Consider the following 27,647-nt stretch of genomic DNA (forward strand, 5'->3'; position numbering starts at 1 on the left):
AGGCCATGGACCTCTCTGCCTTCGGCTCTGGTCTCAGGGCCCCTTCCGCCTTGCCTACTGTAGGTTGGATCCTGAGGCTGTAGGCTAGTTCAGTCAGCTCCCCGTGTCAGTTACCACAGGGTGATGGGCCCTGGCTCAAAAAGGAGGTTAAGCGAGCCAGCACCCCTGTATCTGGAGCCAGACTTTCTTTCTCAAGGCGGCCAAGAAGCGGACCTGCCTTTACAGGGCCACGTCTAAGGCTTTACCCCTACACTGGCCTGAACGGGCCCCTTGGGGTCTTTGGCCTCCATCACTCTCAACGCCCTTAATTTTCCTCTCGCAGCAAACACGGCTTCCCGCTCGGTCCCTTATTCGGGCAAAGGGTCGTTGGGGTCAGGGCCCTTCCTCCCACCCTGCCCGTTCTTCCGCACACTCCGGCGGGTTCCCATTTCTGCGGGCCCCCGGCCCTCCCGGTCGCCCCAGTGCCGGCACCCCACCCTCCAACACACACCCCCTTCTCGCCCTCCCTTCCGCTCTCCCCTCTTCTCGCCCCCCGGCGCCCCGGCTTTTGTTGCCCGGGCTTGTTTCTAACTTGAGAGCGTCGCCCGGCTCGGTGCCAGGTCACGTGCGTTGGTGACAACCTCTCGCAGGGCGGCCCCGGGGCCCCCGCGCCGCCGATTGGCGGGGTCGGGCCTGGCGCGGCCCCGGGGCGGGGCGGCCGGCCGGGCGGGCCCGACGGGCGGGCTCAGCGGCCGATCAGCTGTTCCGAGCGCAGCACAACAACAAAAGGAGCGAGCCGGGCGGCCGGGGGCCAGTGGTTCAGCAACAGGACAGGCGGACTGGCTCTGCGCCCCGCGCCCCACGCCCGCCGTCCGGGGAGCCGCAGCTACCTCAGCAGCCCCGCGCCCGTGCGCGCCGGGTCCCGCCGAGCGACGCGCCCGCTGCCTTCGCCGCCCGTCTCCGCTGCCGGTCGGGCCCACGTAAGTGCGGGCGGGGCCGCCGCCCGGGGCCCCTCGGGCCGGCCGGCCGCCCGCCCCCCGCGCCTCCCGCCTCCGCTCCCTGGCGGCGGCCGGCCCCGCTGCCCCGGGGTGCGGGCGGAGGCGGACGAGCGGGGCGCTGGGCGGCGGGTGGGTGTTTGGTTTCTGCCTCCTCCCGCGAGCGTGGCCTGTTTTCTTGGCCGCGGCAGGACCTCCTCCTCTTTCTCCTCCTCCTCCTCCTCACTCCCCTCCACTCCTCCTCCTTCTGCCCTCGGCCGTTGGACTGGCGTCGGGGGCTCCGGGCTCCAGGAGGAGCGACCGCGGCGTCCCTCTCCGCCCGCTCGGCGGCCCTGCGCTCCTCACCTCCCCCGCCAGCCCTCGCAGCAGCGGGTCACGCCCGGAGCACCGAGGGCCCTGCGGCGCCGGGAACCCTCCTCTCTTCCGCGGCCACCAGCGCCCAAGTGCCCTGGGCGTCCGCCTCTCCGCTGCATGTCCACTGACCCTGCTTGACCTTACACCTCACTCTTTGAGGCTGCACCTGTGGAGGGGGCACTGTACTTGTCCGTCAAGGGTAAAATCCTAACCGTTTTGCTCCCTGACGCCAACTGAGCGCTTACGCTGTGCGGTGTACTGTGCTGCGGGCTTTACGTGCATCAGTAATCCCAGTTGCTCCTCGCGGAGACCCTCTGAAGGAGGCTGTATTACCGGGTGGATAGGAAACCCGAGGCCCAGAGAGATTAAGTTCTTTTACTCGAGGTCACACAGCCAATTAAAAGGAAATGGTGTCTTCCCTTTCAAAGTTGCAGATGAATTTTATGTGGGCCTTCCTCGTTTTGTATTACATTTCCTAATTGCGTCTTTTCATCCTCATCTATTTTGATTCCAGTTTAGGAGAGGTTAAGGAAGAGCCCCTTTCCATCTGTAACTCCCAAGTATTTGGGCATCTGTTGCTAAAAGAGCCTTTTCTAAATGCAGAGTAGTTTTGGAAAAGGGGAGGAGAAAGTGACCCATGGGGTCATTGAACAGAGGTAATAAGGAGGTACCCCCGAGATCCTGAAATCATTTGCTTGGTAATTGAAATACATTGTTCATTGCAGATGTGAAAATCCCTGGGAAGCGTTTGATTTTAAGTCACAGCCATTATAATTCTGAATTGGCAGCATAATTTTTAAAGGCCCCTACCTGGAACCGGGACCTCATTAATTTATATGACCACCGTCTCTGTTTTTTCATTCTGTCTTTTGTTCTTTTCTATGAATGCCTGCTCACTGGGTTGTTCCCTCATACTTCTCTTGGGAATGGCCCTACCTTAAAAATTGAAGGTTACCAGGCTAAGAATGACCACTTAACTGCTGTCTTTGGTCCCCTGTCGTTCACTCTTCAGGGCAGACAGTGGTGGGTCTCTGGGAGAATAACCCCCTATGACCAGTGGAACAGGCTGAGTAGAAGCAGAACAAGCAAAGAGAACTTTCTTGGCTTGGTTTTTCTGCAGTTTAAAATCAATTCTAAATTACTTGAACCAGCATATTTATTTTTCTAAAATAGGGTGGGATATAAAGAGAAAAATCATTTTGAGGCCGCTTTTCAGTGAAGATGTGTTAGGTTAGCCACCTGATATTTTGAAAGTTTCAAGAAGCCACAACTGTACACACAGTTAACAAAGTTAGATCATCCAAGTTGTGGGTGTGTTTTTTTTTTTTTTTTGTAATTTAAAAATGTTGTTTCTGGAGCCTCCTACTGGCAGCCAAAATCCACTGAAAAGCACTGTTCTCTGAAGTTCGTGAAAGCAGAGCTGAGGCTGGAAGGAGCCTGAGCAGTCGTGTGCAGGGAAAAGCAAGACCCTTGGAACCACACAGATTTATGCTCTAATGCTGGCGCCAAACCTGACCAGCTCTGTCACTTTCGAGCAAGTTCCTTAATGTCTGAGCCTCAGTTTCCTGTTAATAAAATGTGACAAATAAGTCCCTCAACTCACGGTCACATACAATAAGTATTCAGTAGATTGTAGCTCTTATTATTATATAAACATTTTGCAGATAAAGACATTCAGACCCAAAGATACTAAGTGCCTTACAGTCACACCAATGGCTTGGAATGGACTTAAGTATTCCAAGTTATATTTAATATTCTGAGTTAATATTTACTGGCTGCCTGCTCTGTGTCAGGCACTATTCTGAGGGATACATGCTTAATCCTCACATTGGCACTTTCCTCCCCATTTTAGGGATGAAGAAAACTGAGGCACCGAAAGGTTACTAAATACCTTAAGTTCACACAAGTTGCAGGTGGCAAACCCAAGATTTCAAACACATCAGGCTAACTCCAGAGCCACACTGCCTGTTGGTTGTTTGCGTGTCTCGAAAATAAGAAAATAAATTATGCTAACAAGCTCTTCCAGACTAGCAACGCCTTTTCTAAGTTCACAAACTAGAATGCTCTTCCCCATAAGTATTAAACTTAGCTACCTTTCTCTGCCTGGAGCCTTTCTAACTCATGTAATAATATGAAAAACATTAATGATAAAATGTTAAGTAACATAGCAGGATACAGTATTGTGCATTCACTAGACTTCCTGATAAAAAGAAACCTTATGTGGAGAAGAAAATGCATAAAATGCTAACAGTGATTACAGCAAGGCAGTGAAATAATTATTCTCCCTATTTTCTAAACTGTTTATAATGTAGTTTTGTTTAATTTTTATAGTGAAAAAGACTGTGGGGGGGGGTATTTTGAGCCAGGAGAACAGGGACAAAGCTGCCTTCTTGAAATGCTGTGGCCCAGATACTTTGTTTCTTTTCTCCACTGGGGTGAGACTGCCCTGGTAGATTGGCTGAGGTTGGTTAGTTACTGTGGAAAGCTTGCAGATGCCCCAAACAATGGCAGTGCTACCTTCCCTAGCCTTCTTTGACCCTACCTCTTTGCTAAATTCCAGAATTGTATTTGTAAATTTGTCCTCTTAGGACACATGCTTTCTCTGGAATTTTCACTTTGGTTTTATCATTGCCCTAGAGTTGTAAATATCAAAAAGTCCATGACCGGGGCACCTGGCTGGCTCAGTCAGTAGAGTGTGAGACTATTGATCTCAGAGTGATGAGTTTGGGCCCCACGTTGGGAGCAGAGTTTACTTTTTAAAAAAATTAAATTAAAAAAAAATGTGTGGGGCACCTGGGTGGCTCAGTCGTTAAGCATCTGCCTTTGGCTCAGGTCACGGTCCCAGGGTCCTGGGATGGAGCCCCACATCGGGCTCCCTCCTCAGTGGGAAACCTGCTTCTCCCTCTCCCACTCCCCCTGCTTGTGTTCTCTCTCTCGCTGTCTCTCTCTCTGTCAAAATAAATAAAATCTTTAAAAAAAAAATGTCTGTGACATGTAGTGAGAAGTGAAGTCTGAGGCTCTGCTTTGACTTACAGCTCCACATAGAACCAGCCCCATTAGGAGCCTCCATTCCTGGGCAGGAACGAAGGTGAAGGATAGCAGTGACTGGGTAGGGCTAGTCTCTGGGTAATTGGGAGGTTAGGCTATCAAGATTTTTTTTTTTATTATGTTATGTTAGTCACCATACAGTACATCATTAGTTTTTGATGTAGTGTTCCATGATTCATTGTTTGCGTATAACACCCAGTGCTCCATGCAGTACGTGCCCTCCTTAATACCCATCACCAGGCTAACCCCTCCCCCCTCCCCTCTAAAACCCTCAGTCTGTCTCTTGGAGTCCATAGTCTCTCATGGTTCATCTCCCCCCTCCGATTCCCACCCCCTTCATTTTTCCCTTTGTTCTCCTAATGTCCTCCATACTATTCTTTATGTTCCACAAGTAAGTGAAACCATACGGTAATTGACTTTCTCTGCTTGATTTATTTCACTTAGCATAATCTCCTCCAGATCCATCCATGTTGATGCAAAAGCTGGGTATTCATCCTTTTTGATGGCTGAGTAATATTCCATTGTATATATGGACCACATCTTTATCCATTCGTCTGTTAAAGGGCATCTCGGCTCTTTCCACAGTTTGGCTATTGCGGACATTACTGCTATGAACATTGGGGTGCATATGGCCCTTCTTTTCACTACATCTGTGTCTTTGGGGTAAATACCCAGTAGTGCAATTGCTGGGTCATAGGGTTAGGCTATCAAGGTTTTAGAGAGATTTTTCTAGAACTGCATTGTCCAGTAGAAATATGTAATGTGAGTTACATGTATGTTTAAATTTTCTAGTAGCCACATTAAGAAAGAAAAATAGGTGAAATTAATTTTATTAATATGTTTTAGTTATCCTAACATATTTCAAAATTACTTCTTATGTCTTTTTTTTTTTAAAGATTTATTTATTTGAGAGAGAGGGAGAAAGAGAGAGAGAGTACATGAGAGTGGGGAGCATTAGAGGGAGAAGTAGGCTCCTCGCCGAGCAGGGAGCCCGATGTGGGACTCGATCCCGGGACTCCAGGATCATGACCTGAGCCGAAGGCAGTCACTTAACCAACTGAGCCACCCAGGCGCCCAAAATTACTTATTTCAACATATAATTAATATAAAAATTATTGAGATATGTAACATTATTTTTGAGGGGGCACTAAGTCTTTGGAAATACATTCTGGTATATTTTAAACGTATCACATCTTAATTCATATGTAAAATTTTCATCAGAAATAGTTAATCAGTTGTTCAGAACGTACGTGAAAGTTTCCAAAAATTGGCTCAATTGTCACCTTTCAAATTTGAATTTGAAATGGGTTAAAATTAAATAAAATCTAAAATTCACATTTTTGAACAAACAAGTCATATTTCAAGTGCTCATTCACCTGATGTGCCTTGCGGCCACCTCGCTAAACAGCGTTAGCGTGTTGGGGGCTCTCCAACAGCTCCTCGTCCTTTCTGACTGCTACAGAAAGCAGGACCAAAGGAACCTTGCAAAGTTAGTCCAACCCCACTTCTTCATTGTGCTAGAGGTCTATGGGGAGAGTAAAGAGGTGACCCCAACACAGTCTCCCCGTCTTTCCGGTGGTGAGACTGAGGCTCAGAAGGGCTAGATTGTTTAGCTCCAGCCACCTATGGTAGAGAGAGAGCCAGAACCCTCTCCTGCTGGTACCCAGGCCAGCCCTCCTTCCACCTCTCCCCAAACTAGTCTTTGTCCTTCCCACAGGGCTTCAACAGGTGTGTCATGTAAATACGAGCCCTGACTCAGGACAGATGAGAACGAGCTCTCCCCTTGCCTGGCTGGGCTCCTGAATATTCTGCCCACTCAAGGTGGTGGCCCTTGCCAGAGATACGGGATATCTCAAGGCAGCCTCTGACTTCAGGAAACCAAAAGAAGATGGACTTGTGCTGCCCTGTGGAAAGTTCCCCCAGAGGCACCTTTCCTGTGGCAGAGTTGTAGGTGTTCTAGGCGTAAGCTGGCTTCTATCACGTGAGTTTGGAGCTGTAGCCAGAGGGGGAATAGTTTGCAGTTGGGAACCCACAGCTGCCCAGCCACAATGACGCCAACACTGTTTTCTGCCTTGTAGCTGCCCCTTAACTGGCCTGGGCCCCAGTGAGTTACCCTCATGTGGCATCACAGTTGGGGGACAAGGTGCTCATTCAGAACGAGCAGGGGTTTTCTGTGGGGTACCCTGCTTTACACCCAGCAGCTCCAGCTTCCTAGCTGATACAGGGCCTGGGGCCAGCCCTATACTCTGGAAAACTGGGATTATTCTCTCAACTGGTCCAGCAGACACAAGATTGTACTTGGGGCCAATATATGCCTTCATAATTTAAGAGAAATGGGGGGAAGATTTTTTAAGTATGTTTTTTTCCCCTCCTAGCTTATATGCTGAAAACCTTTATTTACATCAGACGTTGTGATAGCTCATCTTTTAGGCTATAACTATGACACTACAGTAGGTCAAGCTAACTACAAAAGCCCACTTTTCTTCTAACTTCTCTTACATGGAACGTAAGGCTGAATTTGAATTCTATACTAGTGCTCCAGCCTTCGTGATTTGGCCATGCTGCTTTCCAGAAGGGTTTCTGGAAGACTGGTTATGCAAGTAACATTTCCTGTTTACTCTCTTTTAATAATTAATGGCTGATGATGACGGATTGTGACCACAAAAGTGTTCAGATGTCATTTATTTGAACACATTTGTAGTACTGCACATTCATAGTAGCGTGCCAAGCTGTTGTAGCAGTCTCATTTGCACATAAAGAATTCAACCAAGAGTCTCCTCCACTGCAGATTATAACTACCTTTACAGCTAAAAATGATCGTTTTGAAAGTGAAGGGTCAAGAGTCTGAAGTTATGGACTCAAGGCTGATGCTCATGAGAAAGAGTATCATTTAGTGGATGGTTTTTGCCATCCCTGGATGGTTTCACCTACTCGTGGTTTCTGTTACCCCCTTTGTGTTGACAGCTCCCAAATCTGTGCGCCCAGCTGAGACCATGCCCTTGCACTCCAAGGCGCTATATGTATACTCAGCTACCTAGTAGACAACACCAAGCACGTGACTTGCAGATTCCCAAATTCAGCATGTCCAAAATGCCCAACCTACACCTTCTGCAGTATGCCTCTTCCGCTAAATGGTCCCAACATCCCCCCCACTGGCTTCTGGTAGAGGGTCATCCTTGACTTTTCCCTCCCTGTACGTAACCTCTGGCCCAGAAGGTCCTATAGGATCTGGTTCCCGCTTAGCACCCCCAGCCTGCTGTCATGACCATCCATCTGGATCTTGAGTCATACAGAAGGTGCCACATTCTCACTAATCTATAGGCTTCCTCCATTCTTGATCTTCCCAACCACTCAAGACCAAAGTCATTTACTGCAGGCGTCCTTCCTGACCGCTACCTGCCTAGATCTGAGGAACACCCCATTCTTTTTCCGTGGCATTCATCCCATTGGGTTGTTAACACTTGCCAGGGGAGGGCCGGATTCGCTGCTGCCTCCCCTGTGCCTAGCACTCTGCCTGATGCATGATAGGTACTCAGTAAATATTTGTAGAATAATAGTTGACATTGAGAGCTTTGTGCCACGTGCCCTGCTAAGTAGGTTGCCGCGTTATCCCATTTCGTAAGAGTAGGATCAGGGAGACGGGCAGGGAGGTAGCGGTTGGCGGAGTCCAGAGGGACGCCGGATTGGCTTCACCTAGGACGAAAGTGGTGGCAGGCAGTGGGCAGATGTAAGGCACACGTGCAGCTAGAGTCAACAGGACTTGGTGAAGGTTTGGTTGAGGGGTTGGGGAGGGAGCAGAAGGGGTAACTGCTGGGTTTTTGCCTGAATAAATGCCGGGCACTGCTGCTTCTTGCTGAGAAGGGGAAGGAGGACAGTGTACGTGGGTTTGTGGGGGGAATTAGAAGTTCTCTTTGGCATGTGCTGGCTTTGATATGGCCATCAGGTAACCAGGGAGAAATGGTTATATATATCTGGAATTCTGGGCTAAGATCAGACAAGGCCACAGTTCTTCACTTGGAACTCACCGGGGGACGCCTGGGTGGCTCAGTTGGTCGAGCATCAGAATCTTGATTTCCGCTCAGGTCATGATCTCAGGGTTGTGAGATCGGGATGTGTGTTGGGCTTAGCATGTAACCTGCTTAAAGAGTCTCTCTCCTGGGGCGCCTGGGTGGCTAAGTCGGTTAAGCGTCTCCCTTCGGCTCAAGTCATGATCCCAGGGTCCTGGGTTCAAGTCCCGCATCGGGCTCCCTGCTCCGCGGGAAGCCTGCTTCTCCCTCTCCCACTCCCCCTGCTTGTGTTCCCTCTCTCGCTGTGTCTCTCTCTGTCAAATAAATAAATAAAATCTTTTAAAAAGATTCTCTGTCCTCCCTCTGCCCCTCCCTGCTCCCCTGCTTGGTGTGCTCTCCCTTAAAAAAAAAAAAAAAAGAACTCACCAGAACTCCATGAGGTAGAACTATTGCCAACTGAAGTAGCATGACCTCTCTCACATGGAGTGCAAACAGCAGAGCCAGCGTTTGAACCCAGGCGTGTTGACCACAACACCTCCCTGCTTGCTGCCACACGGTGAATGGTTTCCAGGGCTAGCTGCTGTCCTCCTCAATTTTCTACAGTGTAAATTTCTCTGTGCCAACTGTGGGATTATGCTGTATTACTGATTTTTAAATGGAATTAGGTATGCTTACAGTCATATAGAAGAACAGAACAGAAGAGAAAATGAGCCAAGGAAAGCTGGTGGTCATCCAGTACTGTTGCAGGCTTCCTTTGGCAGCTTCTGGATGGTTGAATGTCATATAGCAAGACCGTTAATATCTGGTGTTTGCTCTTCTTCTTACAGAAAAGCAGTATTTCAGCTTGAACTACATGAGTCAGATTTATCCCTTATAAAAGCACAGATGTGAAAAACAACCAACTCCTTCCCTTTCATTTCACATTGATTTACAGGTTGCATTTGAGTACTCAATTCATAATGGTTTATAAATAAAGAGGTACTGCATTTCTCGTGTTTGACACCTGTAGGAAGGGAACGGCTGTAGCTACAGGCTAAGGCTTGAGCTTTCTTCTAAAGGCGTGTGTGCATGTGTGTGGGTACACGCTTTTGAAACCACACACACATATTGTGTAAATATATGCTGATTGCAAATAACCTTTTTTTCCTATTTTATTTTAGGGATAACGACTCCTCTCTCGCCTAAGTTGAATAAGCACCTTGTGCACTTTAATCTCCTGTCGTGCCATCAGGCTGACTGAAGACAGTGTTTTGAAATCTCAGCTGTAAAGACATCCCGCCAAAGTCTCAATCTTGCCTTAACCATGTTCCAGAGACTGAATAAAATGTTTGTGGGTGAGGTCAATACTTCTTCCAACCAAGAACCAGAATTTAGTGAGAAAGAGGATGATGAATGGATTCTTGTTGACTTCATAGGTAAGGTATTCTTAGCTGTTAATCATCACAGCAAAAATGGAAACTCTCACGTCTCAGTTTTTGCAAAAGTAAACTAGTAACTCTGAAGGTTTTGAAGCCTGAAAAGTAAATAAGCAAGAATTTGTCTAAAAAACTTGCAGGCAACATCCTGTGCCAGATGATCAGTCAGTGAAATTGATTGACGTCAGATCTTCCAGTTTGGCAACTCTCCTACGCTGTTCAGATCAGATGCACTTTAATAGGAAATCCTGTGCTAGATGAACAGTGACCCACATTGCTCATCACGTTTACTCAGCAGGATAGACACAGCCTTCAAAACCATTCCCCAGAGCCACCATAATCCATCTGATGCAGAGTTACACCACACTGCACACACACTAGGTGCTCAGAAATCATTTTATAATCATTATGAGGGAATATAAATGGTTTTGTGTCTTACCTAAACGAAAAGAGGAATGTGAACATCAGCTAACGGTATCGTCTCTTCTTTTTCTGTGCCCCGAATATGATACCATTGGGATACTCCTGTTCCCGTGGGACTTCATCAACGAACGTGGACTATGATGTAGACGCTTGCGCTGGTCTCTCAGCAGCAGAAGCCAAAGCCGAAGCCATCAGTGAAGAGTCACGTACTGAGCACCCTCCAGTCTTTTCCTGTTTACCTGCATCTCTCGAGTGCTTGGCTGATACCAGTGATTCCTGCTTGCTCCAGTTTGAGTCCTGTCCGATGGAGGAGAGCTGGTTTATCACCCCTCCCCCGTGTTTTACTGCAGGTGGATTAACCACTCTCAAGGTGGAAACCAGTCCTATGGAAAACCTTCTCATTGAACACCCCAGCATGTCTGTCTATGCCGTGCATAGCTCCTGCCCTGGTATCAGTGAGGCCAGCTGTGGGACTGAGGAATGTCCTGACCCAAGTACCCCCAGGTATGTCGTGAGTACAGTTAACCCTTGAACAACGTGGGTTTGAACTACATGGGTCTACTTATACACAGAATTTTTTCGATAAGCAGAGTACAGGACTGTAAATGTATTTTGTGTTCCTTAGGATTTTCTTAATAACATTTTCTTTTCTCTGGCTTACTTTATTATAAGATTACAGTAGATAATACCTATAACATGCAAAATATGTGTTGATGGATTGTTGATGTTATTGGTAAACTTCCCAATCAACAGGAGGCTCTTAGCGGTTGAGTTTTGGGCGAGTCGTAACTTACACATGGATTTTCAACTGCACAGGGGTTGGCGCCCCTAACCCCTGACTTGTTCAGGGGTTAACTGTATTTTACTCTATCCACAAGCAGTCTGTTTGGCCTGCAGTTTATTTATTTATACTGCAAGTCAAAGCTGATTTTTTAGAAGATGCAAAGTAATCTTGTTAGAGATTTATGAAAGCACGTGCATAGTGCACAAGGTAGTGGATGGTATGAAAAAACATGTTCATTTTAGATTTTCAGAAAAATTCATTAGAACATGGCCCCAATTATATAATGGGAGAGCTGTTGGATTTATAGTACTCTGCTAGTGACAGAGAAGAAAAGACTGGCATTTCTGCTAAGTGTCTCAATGTAACTGGCACTTTATACACTGAGTTATTTGGGGTATCAAATTCAACAAGAATCGTATATCTTTTTTTTTTTTAGAGAGAGCGTGCGAACAGGGAGGGGCAAAGGGAGAAGGAGAGAGAATCTTAAGCAGGCTCCCCGCTCAGCCCAGAGCCTGATGCGGGGCTCAATCTCACAACCCCGAGATCATGACCTGAGCCGAAATCAGGAGTCAGACGCTCAACCGACTGAGCCACCCAGGCGCCCCAAGAGTAGTATATCTTAAAATAAAACTCTTATTTTCTTCCAGGTAGTCTCAGCTGGGTCACATCAAATGGCACTTAACCTCGAAAACTTGACAAATCTTAAACATGAAGTAGAATAGCACTTTTACTGAAACATGTTCCCCAAAGAGCTGTTTCCTGCCTTACAGAGGAAAGATTTCATACCCAAACAGTATTTTCCTGTTATGTGGAAGTCCTAATTGGTCTGAAAGGCTCTGTTTGAATGGCAGATAGGCTGAGGGCCTGGAAAGGTTCAGGGCAAGTGTCTGGTCAGTAAAGATTGATATGTTCCAAAGCAAATTTACAGACATTCTATGGCCTTTATCCAGAGAGTATATTCAAGATTGCTTCCACCTGCTAAAATAAAGCCCATGGCCATGTTAATCACCCCAACGTCTGGCTATTCACAGTGCATGTTAGTGGAATGTGCCTATGGCATTCCGGTATTTGGGGGAGCGCCCTAATTCCCTATATACCTGTCAGCACTACAGGTGACGTGGAATCTTTGGAGCAGTTCAGAATGTTCCTGTAGTTAGTCTTGTAATCCAAAGGGCCTCTTTTTAGATTATTTGGGCTCTAACTCAACTAACTGGATAATTGTATATATCTTCTGCTATTTCCTGTTTGCCAAATACAAACAAAACCCAGGCAGCTCATTCATTTAAGTTTACCAGAGTTTGCTGCACTCACAACACTGAATACTGTAAGTAATCTTGTAATCTTCTATGAGGATAAACATGTCCTTTACCAAACTGAGAAACAATTTGCTTATATAGTTACCCGGCTTTATACTGGGTAAGATCTTTGATGGGAAATGTTACTTTAACTGGCACTTGATTCAGCGCTTTAAGTTTATCAAGAGATCAGTGTTTCAGGCATTCCAACAAAAATTTAAAATTTCTTAGACATGGTGTTGATTAAATTGCCTTATAGTTGATTCAAATTAAGTTCCCAGAAATGCTTCCCACCTGATTCTGATCCCCACTCTGTGGAATTCCACTCAAGAATTTAGCATGATTAACAGTCACTTTAAACATACTGATATTTGTATATTTACTAGTCAGTGTTTAAAGTGTGTGTGCATATGTACAGCAGCTTTGTAAATAATATTATTCCAGAAGTAGTACACGTGCATTGCAGAAAATTAGAAAATGCAAAGAGTAAAAATTTAAAAAGATGTTTGCACGACCCAGAGATGAACACTGTGAACACCCTCAGGCACATCCTTCCAGGTCGTTTTTTCTCTCTGTGCCCACCGCGTGCACATGCATGAGTGAGCGTACACACACACACACACACACACACACAAATACAAATACACAAATGAATGCGCAAACACATTCTTAACCTAAATGGGATCAAGCTGTATATACTGTTTTATAACCTGCTTCTTTAGGCAATGATCTGCCCCTTTTTCTTCTCAGTAAGATTTCACTTCATCCACTACCCACACCATACTCTGCTTTCTGCACTAGACAAATTTCACCTCATTTGTCGAAACCAGCATCTAGTCCAGGACCATGCTCTGCATCTGGTTATGTATTTGCAGTTTTGATGCAGTCAGAATGATCATTTTTTTGTATCTTGTTTGTTTTTATATCTCGTTCTGTGTTTTGATATAACGTATAGGAAAGTTAAACAAATATGTACTTTTCCATATAGATAGGATCAAAAGAACACACTTCACTTTCTATGAATTCCTTCTTTTTTTTTTTTTTTTTAAAGATTTTATTTATTTGAGGGCGCCTGGGTGGCTCAGTTGGTTAAGCAACTGCCTTCGGCTCAGGTCATGATCCTGGACTCCCGGGATCAAGTCCTGCATCAGGCTCCCTGCTCAGCAGGGAGTCTGCTTCTCCCTCTGACCCTCTTCCCTCTCATTCTCTCTCTCTCAAATAAATAAATAAAATCTTAAAAAAAAAAAGATTTTATTTATTTGACAGAGAGAGACACAGTGAGAGAGGGAACACAAGCAGGGGGAGTGGGAGAGGGAGAAGCAGGCTTCCCGCGGAGCAGGGAGCCCGATGCGGGGCTCGATCCCAGGACCCCGGGACCATGACCTGAGCCGAAGGCAGACGCTTAACGACTGAGCCACCCAGGCGCCCCACTATGAATTCCTTCTGAACATAGGAAAGTACTGCAAATTATCAGTTTTATAATAACTAAAAAATTTTTAGCATCTTTATTTCTGGATTTCAAATTCTTATTTAAGAAAAAAAACCACAAACCAAGATAGATCAGGTGTCACCAAAATTAGGATGGCTATTTAGTAAATATCTATCTTTTCTGAGTAGGAAATAAATGGTGTCTTTAAAAGTTAGATTGCTTCCATCCTGTCTATCCTTGGGGGTATTACCATAAAGCATGTAAGAGGAGGGTGTTTCATAATTTCAGATGGGCTTCAGAGAGTGTTTTATTATATTTTGGCCTTTGTAAGTACTGTTTATGAGGTTTATGTGCTATCATAATCCTAAATAATACATGTGCCTTTAATGACCCATAGTAAACCAGGTTTAATTACAGAAAGTGCACCATGTCCTAATAGTAAAATTAAATAGCATTTTAAATCTTACTAGTGATTTAATAGTTCACCATTTAACATTTGTAGGGCCAGGAAAAGCTGCTTATAAGACTCACGGGCACAGAGTAAGTATATTCCCTTTGAGACTGTGTAATATGTGTTATCAGTCTGATCAGGAAGACTAAGGACTCAAAATGCCCACCTTTTAAAAACTCCTGCTGTCTTTATATTAACTTCTTTCTATTAGCTTCTTAATGTGACCCCTTTTAATTCTATTTTTAAGAAAAATCTTAAAAAATAATAGTGTTTTCCTCTAGTGATTACAGATGCAATCTATAACTGCCCTTGTTGTATAAAATAACCCTCTTAAGACTCTTCATGTCATGTGTTTATATAGCTTATGTCTATCCTATTAGAGAGCTTTTAATGTAGAAAACATAGAATAATGATGTGGTTTGTAGCCGTATTTTAAGATGTGTTCTCCACGGGTCTTTGTGACATTACTATGCAAAGGCCGTCCCAAAATGTGCCCTGTTGCGAAATCAGTTAAAAACTTAGAGTTGTCTTTTATAATAAGCAGGTAGCTTTTTATCCAGAAATATATGCTAAATGAATAGAATTTTCTTATGCATATTTCTTTTAAATATAGATTTAAAGCTAGTTTCCTGGAACATTTACTTATAAGCAGAAAACGTGTGTGAAGGTGCAGTTAGCGTAATGCATCAGTATCGACCCTGCTTCCTAACCACAGTCTTTGGAGTAAAACCTGTATTAGAATCTTGGTTGCCTGAGGTAGTAATTGTGACCTTCGCATCACTGAGCCTTAGATTTCTGAGCAGTAAAATTTGGCAATTCAAATATTGTCCTTTTAAGATTATGGTGAGAATTAAATACAATTAGATTTGCAAAACAGTTGGCAAATACAAGTATTCAATAAATGTTAGTCCCCCTCACAGAAAAGCTTATCTAAATGCCGTTTGCTGCATAATTGAAATTCACTCAAAATGTATAAAGCACTTTTTAGAAAAATGCAGTCTACCTAATTAATCATCTGTGGATTATATGACATATCTCTGTGAAAAATGGACTTCTCCTTTCTATCATTATCAGTTAGTGTGGTCACGAAATACAAACTTGTCTGTCAGCCATGAGACACTACGCTTTCATTCAGCCATAAACAAATTGGTGTGGCAAATTGAATCACTAAGTACCTTTTTCAAGTTCATTAATAACACACTCTGTTACTTAATACGTCCCCGTGTTTTTCCGTTTCAGGGTGGAGACTCAAGATGAAATGGGGCAGCACATCCATTGCTATGTTGCAGCTCTTGCAGCCCATACAGCTTTTCTGGAACAACCCAAGAGCTTCCGCCCTTCCCAGTGGATAAAAGAACATAGTGAAAGACAGTCTTTGAACAGAAATAGCCTTCGTCGCCAAAATCTTACCAGGGATTGCCACTCTAGGCAAGTCAAGCACAATGGCTGGGCTGTCCATCAGCCCTGCCCCCGTCAGTACAATTACTAAGAATTTCAAGATTGGTTGGATTCTCTTGGTTTGTGCATATGTGTGTGAACGTGTGTGGACGGACAATGAAGATGCTGTTTCTTTACAGCCAACTGATGACCAATCACATAGTTTTATCGATGTGTTTAGACACTATCTTGAAAACCAGATTTACATGCTGTGTACCACATAATGCCTTGCTTTTAACATTTACGTTTTTGTAAATTTTTTCAGAGTATTTTTGGAAACATATCAATACAGTTACAGTGTTTGGTGTTTGGGGATGTCTTTAAATCTATTAAGGTGTACATGAGTTAGCATTCTAAAGACATTTCTTCCCAAGTATGAGAATAGGCATCTTTCAATTTCATTTTATTTTGTATTACTTAATCAATATTTTGAGTAAGCAAAAATTTATTCTCAGGGTCAGCCATACACTTTATTGACCAGTACTTGATAATCTTTTCTGTATATAACGAATACATTTTTACACACTAACATGAGCATTAACAGGTGATAGTTGCCATGGATACAATGGAATTATGGCTGAACTTTCTCTTGAAAGAAAACTTGATATATTTCTGTGTGTATAGGTTTGGTTTTTTTGTTTGTTTGGTTTTTGTTTTTTTTTTTTGTTTTTTCCTTCCAGATTAGCCATGCAGTTCATTTTGGAATTCAGGTACATATTAAGTGTTAGCGAACAGTGCATTCGGTAATTCCGACGTGACTGTGTGACGTGGTACAGAGACATTGCAAGTATCGTGGGACAAAAGCACTCATCTCCCACGCAGAGGGATTCAATTAGATCTGTGAAATTGTATTTGGAAAAATGTATGTCTACAACTAACCTGTTAGTCCACTATTTAACTCGTTTGGAGTCTTTCCTGTCAGCTGTCAACTCAGAAGTACTCGTCCGGGCACTTTAGTGACTTCTTATTGGTGACTGTCCAAGGGAAAAGAGGTAGGCTTTGTATGGCTGATACGGTGATCCGTCCTTTGCCGTGGAGCCTGTCCTGCCAGTGGCAAGCAAGGCTGAGGAGGGACTCCTGGTGATGTCTTTTCCCAGCGTCTAAATATGAAGAGTGACAGGTTGGCTCCCTTGAGTTTCCTTTTTTTGTTGTTTTTTTAGCTGGGGCTTCAGGCAGAATCTTTAACCACTTTGGCCTCTGTTTCCTCCACCAGTGGGGGAGTAGTAATATTTACCTCCCTCACAGTTGTTGTGAGGACTGTGTACTGATGGGAAGGCTGAACCTGGTGTGAAATTCCAAGGGCCTCGCTACTGAATCTGATGATGGGGATGGGGCCTGTGGCAGCTTTTCTGCCACATCTGTTCTTCAGAGTGTTGGTGCTAATGAGGCCAGGGGTCAGGGCTCGAGTCACACAGAGGCCAGTTAACACAGAGAAAAATCTATTTCGTACCTCCAGCCAGTCACTTTATTTTTTAGCAGTTGTGATGGGTTTTGCTGAGCCATCCACATTCACCGGGTCCCTCTCAAACTAAATTAAACATACACAATCCAAAGCACATTCTCCTGACAGAACGGTAGTATCCCCTTTGTAATCAAATAGCTTATTTTTCCATCTCCTCTGCAACCCTAATTAAATAAATACATGTCTATATAAGGTTTTCAAGGGAAAAAGCCTATAGTTATGTGAAGTATTATATTTTTCGGTAACCCTGTAACAGCTCGGTGCAGGGAACTATGGGAGATTTTTTTTTTTTTTTTTTTTTTTTTTTTTTTTTAATGAAGAGCTGTGCTCTTTCTGCCTGGGACGTTTGGAGTCAGAGGAGGTCAAATAGCGTCATGAGATGGTGGTCGTAGGTGGTTCTTCCCCTGGCCGTGATGAAGTGCCAGGAATGTCTCTTTAGAACAAGAGTCTACATCCCCCTTCTTTCCTCATTCCCTTTCCAGTTCAACTACCCCTTTATTTATTTGTTTTCTGATTAGGGGCCAAGTCTGTAAAGTTTTGTCAAACTGAGCTAGAAGTTATTTTGTTACTATTTGTGTTTACGAGAGTTGAGAGGTTAAGGTAGAGTTTTCATGAAGGTGTGTATGTTTTACACCATATCTGTTATGGGCCATATGTTGGTAACTTGAAAATAGACCAGCTAAATGTTTTCTGGATGTAAGCCTCTCAATACATGGGGGTTTCTTTTTTCATATATTACATGCAAGTTGTTAGTACCTCACAAACTACCGAAGTTCAGCCATGAGAATTTGTTTGGCAGCATGAACAGATTTGTATATAAAATAGCAATGGTCTTTTTTTTTTACTATTATTTTTTCAAATTTCCTGATACCTGAAATACATTTACATCTCTATCCGTTACTCACTTTTTGTTTGCCTTATATCTAGACCAGTTTTTTATGATTTATACCTGGAAAGCAAACACTTTCAGTCTTGGGGATGTTTTCTTAGGCTAACCATGCCATCTGTCATATCAGACTGGTTTCTGTATCAATAGCTAAGGTTTCTGCCTGAAATTGGCACGTTAGAACTGAAGAAAGTGGTTACACAATTCATTCTTGATCATTAGATGTTTGTTAGGCATCTACTGTGTGCAAGGCACAAGACCAATAATAACAGAATGATGTTGACCTGTTAAGTATTCTTCGAAACATGGCCAAAATGCAATTTATTATAAGTTAATTATTATTTCTGCTGTTGTAAATATTAGTGGTTTACATTGTGCTTTCGTGCATATTTCTTAAAGCTTCAAGAAGGCAGCGAGAAATCAGACCCCTCTGAATTTAGTGCTCTGACAGCTTCTAGACTGATACATAGAATGTTACTTGGAAAAAGTCTGGAATATGGGGTGCACACAAGCCGTGCTTCGTGAATGAGCTTCTTAGTTTTTAAAAATGCACCAGGTTCCTCAAAGTTTGTGTTTTTGTTAATAAAACATTTTATAATGTATTTTCTATGTTTATTACTTTTTCTCTCTCAACTAATTATCTATTGCACTGTAAGTTGAACATGAACCATCCATTATTTATCTTCTGTGGCAATGCATTTATATGGTTGGGTGGGTGGGCAATTTTTTGCAGAAGGTGCACAGTGACTGGATTTTTGACTTTCTACTCCAGTGAGCTTTTTCTACAATAATTTCCTGTACATTTTCCCCGTTCCCAGGCAGGCTGTTCCTGCTGACATACCTTCTCTGTTGCATCAGTACTCTGATTCTAGTGAGAAGACAGTTTACTTAAAACTTGAACGGGCCGTTCAGCATCGCCTATTGATTTTACTTCTCAAATCTGTGTAGTACACTGGTTTGTCATCTTTACATCTTCATTGAATCCGAGTGTCTCCTATTTCTGTTCCTCCTCAAGGAAAGATACTGTCTTTCTATACTCTTAGTAGAAAAGAGCAAAAAAGTATCTTATCCTCATTTTCTTTGAATTGGAAACAAAAGAAAGCAAAAAAAAAAAGAAAGAAAGAAAAGAAAATGAAGGATTCCAACTGGAAGATAGACATTTAAGTTTAAATAGATTAGTGGAGAAAGTTTAAGAGTTTCCAGGTATTTTTGTTTTTAGAATCAGTAAAAAGACTGCTCCTTGTACTGGAGATACTAGCATTTGTTTGTAATGTTACCTTAAAATTATCTTTTATTTTATGAGGCCCATTCATACTGGTTAAATTCTTTTAAGAGTCAGTTTACTCTTTTGGACGGCTTCCCTGCCATCAGCCGTGTTGATGCGTTATAACTGGCATCCTTATCTACTTATTTTAATGCTTAAAATTTTATATGAAATGCTTTATTTAGAAAACCTACCTAATACAGTGGTGTCAGCCTTGCCATGTACCAATTTCACTTGAAGTATGACACCAATTACAGTGGTTTAGGGCGGAGAAAGAGGTACTAGAAAGTATACAGGTAAGGACATCCGTTTTCTATCTGCAACAGTATCCTTTATGTAGGAGGGAACGTTACTATTCAAAGGAAGGCAGCTTCAGTGGATGTTTTGTGTATCATTTAGAATTTTCCTTACAACATATTTTTTAATTGTATAATTATTAAATGCCCCATTTAGCTCTGTATTTGCCTGAAGTTTTAATATTTGTTTTCTAGGTGGACTTCTAAAAACCAAATCAGGACTTGGGGAGTTCGATGTGTGTGTATCCAAGCTTGATGTGTGTGAGTGGTTTTGCTTGCTTTTTGGTTGTTTTCCTCCAGAGGTTTGGAACTTTAATCAATAATTGTGTGTGTTATTTTTTTTTTTTAAGTGGCTTGGGTTTTTTCCTCAAGTGTAATTGTGAACACATTTGCTTTTCAAGGGCAGGGCATCAGTTATAGAGACTGGAGAGTATTGTAGATTGTACTATGTGCCTTCTTGACGTATTTCTGGACACAAATTTTTTTCAACTTGAAAACTCAAAAGGGACATTTGGTTAGATTATATACTGTACATCATCTATGCATAAATGGCAGCTTGTTTTCTTGAGCCACTGTCTAAATTGTTTTTCTGTTTTTATAGAAATTTTTATACTGATTGGTTTATAGATGGTCAGTTTTATACACGGACTAAACAATACAGCACTTTGCCAAAAATAAGTGTAGCATTGCTTAAACATTGTGTATCAACACCACGTCTTTGTATTTGGGTTCAGTGGTGCATTTTGCACTACTTGAGTTGTGGTTTTTAACCTGTCAATAAATAAAAAGGTTGTTCAACTTCACATTCGTCAGATTCTCTTTATTTTATCTTTATGGTCACAGTCTTAAAACTATATACAACTTAAATAAATTCCTTGCTGTTTAGTAGTTTTACTTGCCCAAAAGATGTGGGTATTTTTTAAAGATTTTATTTATTTATTTATTTGAGAGAGCAAGAATGAGAGAGAGAGCACATGAGAGGGAAGAGGGTCAGAGGGAGAAGCAGAGTCCCCGCTGAGCAGGGAGCCTGATGTGGGACTCGATCCCAGGACTCCAGGATCATGACCTGAGCCGAAGGCAGTTGCTTAACCAACTGAGCCACCCAGGCACCCAAAGATGTGTTTAACATGCACTTTAAATATTGTTTTTGGGGCATCTGGGTGGCTCAGTCGTTAGGCGTCTGCTTTTGGCTCAGGTCATGGTCCCAGGGTCCCGGGATCAAGCCCCGCATCGGGCTCCTTGCTCAGTGGGAAGCCTGCTTCTCCCTCTCCCACTCCCCCTGCTTGTGTTCCTTCTCTCGCTGTGTCTCTGTCAAATGAATAAATAAAATCTTTTAAAAAGAATATTGTTTTTAAAATTTGTATAAAACGAGTATGTTTAAATTTTTCACCTGAAATGAATAATCATTTAAGTGAACGTGAATTTGAGGATGACTCCCAGCCAGTACATTTTCCCTCCAACCTATATGTGTTAAACAAATACAGAATTTAATACACCAGTTCTTAGCCTCTTTTTAAAAAAAAAAAAATATTAGAGAGACAGCGAGCACAAGCGGGGGGGGGGTGCAGGAGAGGGAGAAGCAGACTCCCCATTGAGCCGGGAGCCTGACTTGGGGCTCAATCCCAGGACTCCAAGGTCACGATCTAAGCTGAAGTCAGACACTTAACCAACTGAGCCACCCAGGTGCCCCTGTTTCTTAGCCTTTTTAAAGCTAGGTTGCTGAATTCTCAATGGCTCTTTTCCAGATGAATACCTACACAATCTTATATAAACATTTTAGGACAATATGGACATTTCTGATGTCCACTAATGCCCTTATTGTGGAGCTTTAGTTTAATTAGGCCAGTAAACATTCAGAGAGCCCAAAGAATATCTCCCATGTTAATGAATCCTTGGAGAAGATCTGCATTCTAGAACTAGACTATTTCAATACAGATTTTTATCCTCTCTGAGACTCCATGCTGAGATGTAAAGACTGATAGGGGTGAGGAGGGGTCACCCTGAAGATGGGAAGAGCATCTTGAAATGAAAGCGCCTACTTGGAATAGCAGGTGAATGGTCACTGTTGAGAAGGGTTTACCAGGTCTACTTACAAGGTAAAGGGGTGGCAGAGGGAATCTGGCCTAATGAAACTAGAGCTGAGGGAATCTAGCAGCTCCATCACATCTCAAGGGCAGTGACTGCATGGAGTCTAAAAGTAGGTAAGTCAGGGAGCGCCTGGGTGGCTCGGTTGGGCTCCCTGCTCGGCGGGGAGTCTGCTTCTCCCTCTGCCCCTCACCCTGCTCATGCTCTCTCTCACAAATACAATCTTTAAAAAAAAATTAAAAATAAAAGGTAAGTCAGAAATGAAGCTGTTTTGTAGGGATGGGCATGTCAAAGTTTCAGTTTGACATGTGGCTTCAGAATATCCAGCTCCTTTGTTTGAATTTGTACTGGCCAGTAGGTTATTCGTTGCAGCATTCTCTGTAAATGCAACCTAAAACCACCTAAATGCTTATACAGAGGAGAATGATTGAAAATATTATGGCACATCCACAAATAGAGGTTTATGCCCATTAATCCAAAAAAAAAAAAAAAGGGATGAGCTCTGTGAACTGATCTAGAATGATTTCTCAGACTCTTAAGTGGAAGAAAAAGCAAAGTGCAAAAGTGTACACTAAGCTAACCTTCATGTAAGAACGAATATAAGAAAACACACATTTGAGGGCACCTGGGTGGCTCAGTCAGTTAAGCATCTGCCTTTGGCTCAGGTCATGATCCTGGGGTCCTGGGATCAAGCCCTGCATTGGGCTCCCTGCTCAGTGGGGAGTCAGCTTCTAACTCTTCCTCTGTCCCTCCCCCTGCTCATGTTCTCTCTCTCTCTCAAATAAAATAAAATCTTTTAAAACAATGGAAAGGGCCTAGGTGTCCATTGACAGGTGAATGGATAAAGAAGATGTGGTATATATATATGCAATGGAATATTACTCAGCCATCAAAAAAATGAATTCTTACCATTTGCAAATGACATGGATGGAACTAGAGAGTATTAATGCTAAGTGAAGTAAGTCAATCAGAGAGATAATTATATGATTTCACTCGTGGAATTTAAGAAACAATACTTAAATGATACTTAAATACTTAAAACAATACTTAAATACTTCTCCCTCTGCCCCTCACCCTGCTCTTGCTCTCTCTCTCTCTCTCTCTCTCTTAAATACTTAGGGGAAGGGAGGGAAAAATAAAAGAAGATGAAATCAAAGAGGGAGACAAACCATAAGAGAGTCTTAATTCCAGGGAACAAACAGGGTTGCTGGAGAGGAGGGGGGAGGGGGATGGGGTCCCTGGGTGATGGACATTAAGGAGGGCACTTGATGTAAGGAGCACTGGGTGTTATATGCAACTGATAAATCACTAAACTCTACCCCTGGAACTAATAGTACACTATATGTTAGTTAATTGAATTTAAATAAAAAATTTTTTTTAAATCTTAAAAAAGAAAACACATTTGTGCAAAATACTGGAGGAATAAACCTGACACTACAGAGACTGGTCACCTACAGAACACGGGTGAAAAAAGAGTTGGACCAAAGGGAGGAATTGGAGCAGATTTGTGAGGGTCGGGGGCACCTCATTTCTCTGGGCATCCCTGTTTGCACAGCTCTGACTCTTGGAACCATAGAAATGCTTCCAGCACCCCCAGTAAAAAATGAAAATCAACCAGGGTGTGAGGGGAGGGAGAGGAGAGAACCCAAATTGAACACATAGCAATTAAACCTAACTATTAGAGATGAGTATATAACCACAGTGGAAGGAAAGAACTAAGTCAACTGGGAGTCAGCACCTCCACAGGATATGGAAAGTGAGGACACAACCTCACAAGCACACTGCTCTAATTAGTGAATCTGTTTCTCACAGACGTAGCAGTTAGCAATTCTGTGTCTACCAGGACTGAACTGTCAAGGTCTGATAGAAACCGAGAGCCAGCTTCCTCACAGTACGTGCTGGACACGCCCTCAGGGGACCCCTGGCAGTCACGGCTTCTACAACCAATCCCTGCCCCTTCAGGGAGGGCCGGACTTGTTACTCCTTCTCACCAATAGAATATGACGAAGGGGAGGGGATGTTGCTCCCAGGTTAGGTTACATTCTATGGCAAAGGTAGGGATTTTTTAAAAAAAGATTTAAGACGTAATCACAGTCTTAATCAGTTGCTTTTAAGATCAAAAAAAACATTCTCCTGGATGGGACTGACCAATCAGGCAAACCCTTTGAAAGAGTCTAGAGGTCACGGACTTGAAGCAGCAGAGACTCTCTTTCCATTGCTGGATTTGAAAAACCCAGATGCTGTGAATTCTAGTTACAAAAAAAAAATCCATCTGCTAGTGACCCAGGGAGCACGGGGGGCAGATCCTTCCTCAGTCAAACCTGTACCACTACTCTGCCACATAGCTCTTTCTCCCACTTTACCTGCTTCAAGTTACTAGAAACATTCAGGCTGCCCTCCGCTTTCTTCTCAGCCATCCTTCCCCCATTCAGCCTAGACCCCCCCTTCTGCACCATTTGGCCATCCTGATGATTGCATGCTCGACTGAATCTCTTATCTTTCCAACATGCCTGCTCTGCTAATCTCCAACATCATGTCAACCTCAGTCCAGGACTTTGTTTCTATGCTTGAGCTGCCCAACAGCCACAGGAGGATATCACACTGCTGTGGGGATCAGAGCCATGAGACACTTCGGGTACAGAAGCTCAAGTGCTACTCTTCAGCCATCCTTCTGTGTGACCCTGGTCAACCCCGTGCACTTTCCCTTCTCTGCTCTCCTCAAGCCTCCAAGTCCAGAGCTATCAAACTTTAAACTGCAAACGAATCACATGGGAAACCTTGGTAAGAATCCAGATTCTGTGGGGCGCCTGGGTGGCTCAGTCAGTTGGGAGTCCGACTCCTGATTTCGGCTCAGGTCCTGATCTCAGGGTCATGAGCTCGAGCCCCACATCAGGCTCATTCATGCCCGGCATGGAGCCTGCTTGAGATTCTCTCTCCCTCTCCCTCTGTCCCTCTCCTTTACCCCCACTTCCGCTTGTACACATACATGGGCATGCACACCCGCTCTCTAAAAAAAAAAAAAAAAAAAATGCAGACTTTGATCCAGTAGGTCTAGCGTGGGGCCAGAGATTCTGCATTTCTAATAAGCTCCCAAGTGATATCCATGCTGTGAGCTCATGGGACACATTTTGAGTAGTCAAGCTCTAGCCCAACAGTTCTCAAACTTGAGTGAGCATCAGAATTACCTGGAGGGCTCTGCAGCCACTCTGGAAAACATTACGGAGTTTCCTCAAAAAGTTAAAAATAAAATTACCCTACAAGCCTTGGAATTGTACTACTAAGTATTTACGAAAAGGATACAAAAATACTAATTTGAAGGGATGCATGCACCCCAAAGTTTATAGCAGCATTATCAACAATAGCCAAATTATGGAGAGAGCCCAAATGTCCATCGACTGCTGAATGAATAAAGAAGATGCAGTATATATATACAATGGAATATTGCTCAGCCATCAAAAAAGAATGAAATCTTGCCTTTTGCAATGACATGGATGGAACTAGAGAGTATTATGCTAAGTGAAATAAGTCAGTCAGAGAGAGACAGATACCATATGTGGAATTTAAGAAACCAATGAACACAGGGGGAGAAAAGAGGAAAACCAAGAAACAGACTATAGAGAACAAACTGAGGGTTGCTAGAAGGGAGCTGGGTGGGGGGGATGGGCTAAATGGGTGATGGGGATTAAGGAGAGCACTTGTGATGAGCACGGGGTGATGTGTGTAAGTGATGAATCACTAAATTCTACACCTGAAACTAATATTACACCGTATGTTACTGGAATTTAAATTAAAACTTGGAGGGAAAAAAAAAGAATTACCTAGAGGACTTGTTCAAACACAAATCACTGGGTCCCACCTCCAAAGTGTCTAATTAATGAAGGATAGCGGGAAGAAAGGCAGGCAGGGACAAGGGGCCCCCTGTCCTAGGAGCAAACTACTCTTAAAAGGAAAAAGCCCCCATCCTGTTATTCTACACACCTTGAAAGGAGCCCTCCACCCTTTCCCACATGAACAACTCCCTGAAAGGGAGACGAGCTCGTGGACCAAAACCTGATGGGGTGACAGGTGCAGGGAGGATTAATCAGATGAAAACAGTGTCCAAAAGCCCATGAAAACCCCTAGACTTAGAAACGCCCACAGCAGTATATATACACAATGGAATATTATGCAGCCATCAAAAGGAATGAGATCTTGCCATTTGCAACGACGTGGATGGAACTGGAGGGTGTTATGCTTAGTGAAATAAGTCAATCAGAGAAAGACATGTATCCTATGACCTCACTGATATGAGGAATTCTTAATCTCAGGAACAAACTAAGGGTTGCTGGAGTGGTCGGGGGTGGGAGGGATGGGGTGGCTGGGTTTTAGACATTGGGGAGGGTATGTGCTACGGTGAGCGCTGTGAATTGTGCAAGACTGTTGAATCACAGATCTGTACTTCTGAAACAAATAACGCAACATATTTTAAGAAAAAAGAAAAAGAAGAAGATAGCAGGAGAGGAAGAATGAAGGGGAGTAAGTCAGAGGGGGAGACGAACCAGGAGAGACGATGGACTCTGAAAAACAAACTGAAGTTTCTAGAGGGGAGGAGGGTGGGGGGATGGGTTAGCCTGGTGATGGGTATTAAAGAGGGCACGTTCTGCATGGAGCACTGGGTGTTATGAACAAACAATGAATCATGGAACACTACACCAAAACAAATTATGTAATATATGGTGATTAACATAACAATAAAAAATTAAAAGATTAAAAAAAAAAAGAAACGCCCACAGCAACCCTCTCAGCTCCCCTCCCTCTTCTGGGGCTTCCTCATACTGCTCAGTAAATTTGCTGCCCACCATTCTTCGTCTGGTCTACCTCTTCATTCTTCCAAGTAGTGTGACCAAGAACCGCGGGCACTAAAGGAAAAGAAATGCCAAAATATAAATATAATCAGTAACTCTGGGGTGGGGCCCAATTCTATGTACTTCTAGTAAGCCCCCAGGTGTGGCTGCCGCTGTTTGGTCCAGGGACCCCACTTTGAGACCACCCCCCTAGCCCACAGCCGGCCTTATCCCTCAGCAGACGACTGTCTCCTCTCTGACAGAGGCAGTTGAGGCCAGCGAGTGAGAAGCCTGCGTGCGCCCCGGGGCAGCCTTCTCTTACTGCCGCAGCCTGCACGGGACTGAGGGATGTCCTTAAGAGGAAGAATACACCTGTTATCAGGAAAAGCATTGAGGGAAGCAGAAATGTACTGTTTTGTGGACATTCTGTAACCATTTTCCTTCTGACAAGAGCATCCCAATTTTCTTCTAGGGACCTACTCTTCCTCCCACCGTGATCCACTTTAGTTACCAATGGCACCAATTACTCCCAGCTCCGGCAGAAAGCACGTGAATCAGGCCTGGCCTAGCAGAAATGCGCCACAGCGGTGGGTGAGCCCGGGGATAGGACTGTGACCCAATCAAGGCGAATGAGATGCATTTGAGGCTCTTTCTGGCCCTGCAGAGAGCGAGCCCAAGACCCATTTCCACCTGACTTCAGTGAAGGAGCACCTGAACCTGGAACTACAGCTGTGACCTCAGCCCACAAAGCGGGGAGGCTAGCAGAGGCCGGGCCGGCGTGCAGGAGGTAAAGAAGGGAAGGAGAGACAGCCCTGCCTAGTGATGATGCCTTGATCAAGCTCAACCCTTGGACTATTGTGTTAGCTGAGCTATGATTTCTCTTTTTGCTTAAACTGGTTTGGGTTGGGCTCTCTTAATGCCCTGTTGGCTTCCAGGAGAGCGCTCAAGGGCTTTTCCGTTAGCCTCACCAGCAAGGTTAAGCCGGGAATGCTGGAGAGGATGAAGGTTGAGTGCTGTGCCTGTGGAGATTGGGCCCAGGGTGTGGCTGAGACCTGGAGCAGGGACACGAATGAAAGAGCTTTGCTTATGAAGGCTCGGCCCTCGCTGCGCGTAGCACCCCCAATGGGGGACTGCTGTGGGCCGCTTGTTGGGTGTGCACGCCCAGCCCTGGCGGCACCAGCGGTCTTGGGGCCGGGGAGCTGGGAGGTGGGGTG

The 27,647-nt window shown here is 44.0% G+C and overlaps 1 protein-coding gene across 4 annotated transcripts; it reads left to right on the plus strand.

Annotated features, from left to right (window-relative positions):
* Positions 1-727: 727 nt before the first annotated feature.
* Positions 728-20,328, plus strand: TP53INP1 (tumor protein p53 inducible nuclear protein 1). 4 transcript variants are annotated; one of them, XM_028110434.2, is made up of 5 exons: positions 728-959; positions 9,544-9,798; positions 10,368-10,725; positions 14,232-14,269; positions 15,420-15,509. In XM_028110434.2, exons 2-4 carry the CDS (start codon positions 9,687-9,689, stop codon positions 14,251-14,253), a joined length of 492 nt encoding a protein of 163 aa, XP_027966235.1. In that variant the 5' UTR covers positions 728-959; positions 9,544-9,686; the 3' UTR covers positions 14,254-14,269; positions 15,420-15,509. The 4 variants fall into 4 exon arrangements, with proteins under 4 accessions (XP_027966235.1, XP_027966215.1, XP_027966218.1 ...); XM_028110414.2 differs by lacking the exon at positions 14,232-14,269 and having other exon boundaries at positions 15,420-20,328; XM_028110417.1 differs by lacking the exons at positions 728-959; positions 14,232-14,269 and adding an exon at positions 1,358-1,527 and having other exon boundaries at positions 15,420-20,328.
* The last annotated feature ends 7,319 nt before the right edge of the window (positions 20,329-27,647 follow it).

The sequence above is a fragment of the Eumetopias jubatus genome, unplaced genomic scaffold (assembly GCF_037043125.1).
Source record: "Eumetopias jubatus isolate StellerSeaLion01/CBP00866 unplaced genomic scaffold, mEumJub1_p1.0 scaffold_4, whole genome shotgun sequence".
NCBI lineage: Eukaryota > Metazoa > Chordata > Mammalia > Carnivora > Otariidae > Eumetopias > Eumetopias jubatus.

Coding starts and splice junctions, on each gene's coding strand:
- TP53INP1 (XM_028110414.2), top strand. CDS start 9,687: ATGTTCCAGAGACTGAATAAAATGTTTGTGGGTGAGGTCAATACTTCT. Junction 9,799..10,367: donor GATTCTTGTTGACTTCATAG/GTAAGGTATTCT, acceptor ACTATGATGTAG/ACGCTTGCGCTGGTCTCTCA. Junction 10,726..15,419: donor CCTGACCCAAGTACCCCCAG/GTATGTCGTGAG, acceptor TTTCCGTTTCAG/GGTGGAGACTCAAGATGAAA.